This window comes from Henckelia pumila, unplaced genomic scaffold (assembly GCF_033568475.1).
Source record: "Henckelia pumila isolate YLH828 unplaced genomic scaffold, ASM3356847v2 CTG_477:::fragment_1, whole genome shotgun sequence".
Taxonomy (NCBI): Eukaryota; Viridiplantae; Streptophyta; class Magnoliopsida; order Lamiales; family Gesneriaceae; genus Henckelia; species Henckelia pumila.
Genome location: NW_027331840.1, coordinates 647,747 through 654,163, shown reverse-complemented (window position 1 = coordinate 654,163; position 6,417 = coordinate 647,747). Strand labels below are relative to the sequence as shown.

General features: G+C 30.5%; 1 protein-coding gene across 4 annotated transcripts; it reads left to right on the top strand.

Annotated features, from left to right (window-relative positions):
* Positions 1 to 3,011, top strand: LOC140872780 (protein TOPLESS-RELATED PROTEIN 2-like). Of its 4 annotated transcripts, none has more exons than XM_073275666.1 (4): positions 1 to 280; positions 1,995 to 2,146; positions 2,397 to 2,558; positions 2,666 to 3,011. In XM_073275666.1, exons 2-4 carry the CDS (start codon positions 2,115 to 2,117, stop codon positions 2,760 to 2,762), a joined length of 291 nt encoding a protein of 96 aa, XP_073131767.1. In that variant the 5' UTR covers positions 1 to 280; positions 1,995 to 2,114; the 3' UTR covers positions 2,763 to 3,011. The 4 variants fall into 4 exon arrangements, with proteins under 4 accessions (XP_073131767.1, XP_073131765.1, XP_073131764.1 ...); XM_073275664.1 differs by having other exon boundaries at positions 3 to 280; positions 1,785 to 2,146; positions 2,666 to 3,010; XM_073275663.1 differs by having other exon boundaries at positions 4 to 280; positions 1,781 to 2,146; positions 2,666 to 3,010.
* The last annotated feature ends 3,406 nt before the right edge of the window (positions 3,012 to 6,417 follow it).

The following is a 6,417-nucleotide window of genomic DNA, read 5'->3' as shown; positions in this document are numbered from 1 at the left end:
TTGACACCACACCACAGCATCCCCGCAAATAAAAACGACACCACAGCACCCCCCGCATCCCCTCGCAAGACGCCCCAAAAAAAAAAATTCAAGAAACTCTGCAAATCTGGGAAAAACTCGGACGGTTTAACCCGCCACCAAAATACCAGTTCAAGAAACTCTGCAAATCTGGGAAAAACTTTGAGTATAATTCAGAGAGAAGGCGGCGCTGAGACATAATACAAGATTTCGTGTTCTGAATTTGAAGATAAGTAAAGTCTTTGATTCAGTGGTTTAAAAGGTTTAGCACTATTCTTCTTCTTGTTATAAATCCTTCTGGTAGTGTTTTGTTTTTGCTTGATATTATCGTAGAGAAGGTAGAAAATATATGCAATCGGGTTTAGGGTTGAGATTGTAGAAAATTGTATATCTGGCCTATCTTCTGATTTTGCCCTATCTTCTGATTTTGATCTTGAAATATTGAATTTGTGCTGTTCAGAACTTGATTGCTTCTTGTTCAAAAACCGTACAAAATAATTAATGATAAAATGGTAATATATCTAATATATATATATATATATATATTAGTTTTGATATGGTGATCACCTATCATGCACACTTATGTGTGCACCTGCTGATGTGACGTTCCCCTGTTGAATGTAAAGGATGACACGTTAGCCGTGCACACAAAAGTGCACATCATGGGTGGTCATAATAGGTGAACGTCACATCAGCAGGTGCACACATAAGTGCACATGAAAGGTGATCACCATATCAAAACTCATATATATATATATATATAATTACTAATCGAATTAAAATTAATTTGGTGAATCTCAAGAAAATATCTAAAATACCCTTAAAAAACAAAAATTCTATCTGTATTTCAATCTCAATCTATATTTTAAACTTTATTTGTCCTTGATTTTCTTTATTTGTGTGCTTTCACTTTATTTTTAAATTTAAATTGATGTAAAACAAAAATACGATATATATAAATATAAATATAAATATGTATACAATAAATAATATTTATATTTTAATCGCACACGTAACACAACGAAATATCTAAAATACCTTTAAAAAGAACAAAATTTTTATCCCTATCTCAATCTCAATCTATATTTTAAACTTTATTTGTCCATGATTTTCTTTATTTGTGTGCCTTGATTTTATTTTTAATTTAAATAATGTGAAACAAAAATACAATATGTATATATACACACACAATAAATAATATTTATATTTTGATCACACACGCAATGCGTGTGGAGACGCAACTAGTATATATAAAAGAAAAAAATAAAGTATGGTGAAAAAAAAGTATGAAACAATTAATGATGAAATGAAAATAAATAAATAAATAATAATATAATAATAATTAATTAAAACATATATTAACAAGGACATTCGAAAAAATTCACAATTGAAATTTATATATAAATAGTAATAAAATAATAAATAGAATAGATAGATAGATAGATATAATAGATCATAGATATATTGAACATACACAAAATATATGTTGCCAGAGGATATTATGGAAATAGTAGAACAGGAGAACAGATCGTCGTAGGATAGTAATCAATAGTCCGAAATTGAATAAGATATGTGAGGTTAATAAAAATACAGGAAACACGCAATGGTTTATCAATATTTTAGCAAAAGATAATGTTATATATGAGAAAAGATAATCTCAAAATTCCAATTTTAAAACAAACAATATATCTCCTCTTGTGTTTTGACAAATAAAATCTGTTTGGTACGTATAATATATATATATATATATATATAATGGAAGGAAGGAAGGAAGGAAGCCTGAAACAACATCTATGGCGGCCGAGGGAGATTCTGGAAAACTACGTGCCGATATCTCTTTATTATCTAATAACGTCGATCTCCTGTCCGAAATTCTACTACGTTTACCTTCAAAATCTCTGATGAGATTCAATGTCGTGTGCAAAAGTTGGCGTGCTCTGATAATGAGCAGATATTTTCGTTTACTTTGGCGGCAGAAGATAAAGTACTTTGAAGATCAAGTGCAAGCGGGTGAATGGGAAGAAGTTGAGCGATATCTAAGTCGATTTTTAAAGGTAAATGATAATGATGAATCAAAGACAATTTTCACGGAGATTATGAAGCAGAAATTTTTCGAAAACCTTGTCAGGTATGCCGTATTTACAAGTTATCAAATCCTTTGTTATTAGAGTAATATTTCGGTCGATCTACGCCATTGAGATTTTTGCGAAAGAATTAATGGTGTGTGCATCAGAAGAAAATCATTTAATCATTATTTTTCATTTAATCATTATTTTGAGGAGGTGACTCATCTATTGCCTCTCGACAGTTTTAATTTTTTCTATAGCACCTTTTTTTCCTACTTCTGAAAAATTGAATTGTTGTCCCTACACTTGCAGGGAGCAGAAAGAGATATTTTCAGAATATAGTAACATAATGTCACAACGTAAGTTTTTGATTGGTAATTTGAGAAGGTATATAGATCTTAATCCATTCTCGCATGACAAGAGCGAATTTCCACCAGTTATTGAAGCTTCAAGTTTAAGAAAAATGATCGAAAGGTAATTGCCCATAGCCATCTTCAATCAGCTTTAAGGCTCTTATAGCTATTCTTGTATGCTATTATGAAATTGCTTTTGCTTTGGCATATGTTTAAATGTGTTTGCAGCCATAAAATTTGTGATTCATGGGATTGCAGCCATAAAATTCAGCATGTCCTTTGCAAGGATTCAAATCCATCTCCAGATGGTGACCACGAAGATTGAAAAAGACCCTTAAAAAGGTGGAGACAATGAGCAAGAAGAGGAGGACAAACATCTGATGATGACAATCAAAAGGAGGATTACAATTACTACTAACTTCTAATTAAAGGAATATTTAATTTCTTGAATTTCCGTCTTGATAATTAGTTACTTCTAATTCTAATTCAGTTTTGAAAGGAATATTTAGTTTTTTGAATTTCCTTCTTTGTTAAATTGTTAGGAAAATGTTATGTATGCGTTCTACATAAAAGGTTACACGCTATATTAAATTAAGAAAATATCTCAAAAAATTTTAAAAAATTATTTCTATTCAACCCAGAATTGCTTTTATATCGCAAAAAAAAACTGTAATGAAAGATAAAAACTCCTATAAGACGGTCTTTAAGAGTCAATTTTGTGAGACGGTATCCTATTTGGGTCACCTATGAAAAAATATTTTATTTTATGTCAAAAATATTATCTTTTATTGTAAATATTGGTAGGGTTGACTTGTATCATAGATAAAAATCCGTGAAATCGTCTCAAAAGAGTCCTATTTTGAATGAAAATATTATTTTTTATGTTATTATTTATTGTGTAGTTTTATGATGTCAAAATTGAGTTGAATTTTTTTGTCTTTGGATCATATCAGTTTGAACCCAAAAAAATTAATCGGGTTGAGTTAGATTTGGTTCAACCCTAGATGACCCAATTTTTTTTAAATTATTTATAGAATTAAGAAATATTGAAATATTTTTTATATATTGTATGTTTGAAAGAACTTTTTTTTTTTGTATTTTTTCATAAAGTTTCATCATATATTAATTAATTTTTAAAAAAATTTGTTTTTTAAAAAATATATTTTTAGTTTGTGTTGTTTTTATATTTTAAATTTTTTACAATTATTCCTTCACATTTAAATTATATTTAAGCGAGATTTGTTATCATGTATTTAAATCAAATTGAATATTTTTATGTGTATTTAATTATACATTAAAAATTAAAAAAATAAAAATAAATTTTTATTTAAAAAAATAATTATTACATAATTAATTTTTCGGGTCCAACTAGATCTGACTTGAACCCAAAAATCTCAACCTAATCCAATATTTTTTTTGTCAATTTGGGTCGTATTAAATTTTGACACATCTAGAACTGCACAATAAATAATAAAATAAAACATAATATTTTCATTAAAAGTTTTGTTTAAGAAAGAAAAATAATTTTACGTTGAAGATAAATAATTTTTAAAAAAAATTGGGATAATTTTCTAATTTAATTGTGTGTATAATCCTCTATGTAATAATCTAATTACACATGGCATTATCCAAATTGTTATTAATTGAATTTGGCTTTCTAAACAAAATAAGAAATATGGTAAATATTCTATGATTTATAAAATATATTCAAGATATGATTTGATATGCATTATAGAGATTTATAAAAAGAAGACTTCAAACGAATAATTCACAGAGCACCATTAAAGAATTCTAGAGGATAATTTGAAGGTTGCTGAAGCTAGATTTTGTACTCATCGTTACTACTTTCCTCATTTTATCGATGGTGTTGAAGACATTAGATGAAACAGTTAGTGCATAGTATTGTTGAACAATTTTTGTTGTGTCGTCCTTAGTTTTATAGGAGTTGCATTTGTTTATTTTATACTCTGATTGTTAAGGATGAAAGTTTGATATCTCAACATGTTAAGAAATTTAGAGTTTACCGTTTTTGTAAAATCGATAGTATTGTTTTGTAACACTATTCTACATTTTTTATTGATTTTTTAGCCCTAAGGCACCTGCACGAGTTTTTACTCGTGTTAAATTAATTTCGTGTATTATTTATTTAAGCTATTGATTTTTCGCTGCATGTTATCTTTGGTGTTATAATACGACGGACAACACTATTGTTTTAATTAACAAACTGCAAATCACAATCTTTCAATTTTCTTTAATTAAGCTTATTCGTGAGTATACAAGAATACGGAAACAATGAGTTAATACTAGTTGCAAATATAAAAAAATGAAACACTTTTGATTTATTCTTGTCCAAAATAATTGAGAAACAAATTATGTTAAAAACAAAATAATCTGATAATAATTGTCAAATATAGGATGGAAATTAAGGTCGAGCAATGAACATTTTATTTAGGGTCGATACTTTAGTTATTCTACTCTTGAAATTTTTAGCTTCATGAAGCAAATTGATCAATTATATTTGAGAAAATAAATCTCAATATCTGTAAAAATTTTTAAGAAAAGTCGTCTGTTATGGCGGAGGGATGGACGGACCGCTACCCATTTATTAGATAATGAAAAGGGAGTACAAGAGAGGGAGACTAGACTAAGACTTCTCAAGAAATGAGTACAAATCAAGCAAGCTTCGAAGTAGTTCTAATGTAAGGAAAACCAGTCCTATCTAGTCTGCAAATGCTTCTTAATCTTCCATGAATTTGATCCGGAAATAGAACAGCGGAACCCAGAAGGATTCTCATATTAGCAAGCTTTTCCGCTGCAGCGTTGGCTTCCCTGTAAACATGAGACTTGATCACATGGAAATTAGATAGGATGTTTTGGATCTTATCCAAAGTGTTTGAGATGTTCCAGCAGGAGGAGTCTGCATTGATAATATTAAGATAAACCAAAGAATCAACTTCTAGCCAAAGGGGAAAGAAATTATTCTCTCTACAAAGGAGGAGACCTCTAAGAATAGCTAGCATCTCCGCTCTGGTATTGGAACCCGGATCGATCCTCTCATGGAATGCCCGAATAGGAAACCCCGGATGATCTTTGATAATGCCTCTGATAGCCAAAATTCCATCCTCAGACGTTTGATATTCCTTGTTGCTCTATTAGAGAAAATAATGATGTCGTCAGCATAAGCAAGATGTGAGATATTACCAGCTCTACCCAAGTGGAATTTCATAAGAGGATATCTGTTAAAAAGGTTGTCCAACCCTTTACAAAGATAATCCGCTGCAATGATGAATAGAAGATGAGATAACAGATCTCCTTGATGCAACCTCGTTGAGATCGAAAAAACCCCGAGAGAGAGCCATTAATACTGACGATAAACCAACAATTAGAAATGCAACAAAGAAACATATCACCTACAACAAGAGAAAATCCGAAAGCCTGTAACACCTTAGTCAAAAAGTTCCATCTAACTCTGTCATAAGCCTTAGCCATGTCCAATTTTAGGATAGTATTCCCTCCCCTCACCTTATAATTGATCTTATATATTAACCAGTTCCCGAGCCATGAGGATATTTACTGAAATGAGTATTCCAACTACAAAACCACTTTGGTCCTGGGAAATAATCCTTGGCAAGATGTTCCTCAAACGAGTAGTCAAAAGTTTTGTGATGATTTTTTTTTCAACACATTACATAGGATAATAGGTCTGAAATCTGACCAGGCCTGAGCATTCAGGACCTTGGGAATAAGGATGATAGTCGTGGCAGTGACCGACCTCGGTAAGGAAGCATCCATCATAAATTATCGAACAGTGGCTAACAAATCGAATTTGATAATAGTCCAACAATGTTTGAAGAAACATGCAGAATAACCGTCAGGGCCAGTCGCACTATCTGCATTCAAGGACTGTACACAGTCAAAAATCTCTTTCTCATTTATCTCTCCCAACATGGAATTATTATCTTCCTCAGTCACCAGAGCCA

What these genes read in the sequence shown, in the direction of transcription:
- LOC140872780 (XM_073275664.1), top strand. Translation starts at nt 1,812, where the DNA reads ATGGCGGCCGAGGGAGATTCTGGAAAACTACGTGCCGATATCTCTTTA. An exon ending in TTTTTCGAAAACCTTGTCAG is followed by an intron (nt 2,147 to 2,396) that starts GTATGCCGTATT and finishes CTACACTTGCAG; the next exon opens with GGAGCAGAAAGAGATATTTT. An exon ending in TTAAGAAAAATGATCGAAAG is followed by an intron (nt 2,559 to 2,665) that starts GTAATTGCCCAT and finishes ATGTGTTTGCAG; the next exon opens with CCATAAAATTTGTGATTCAT.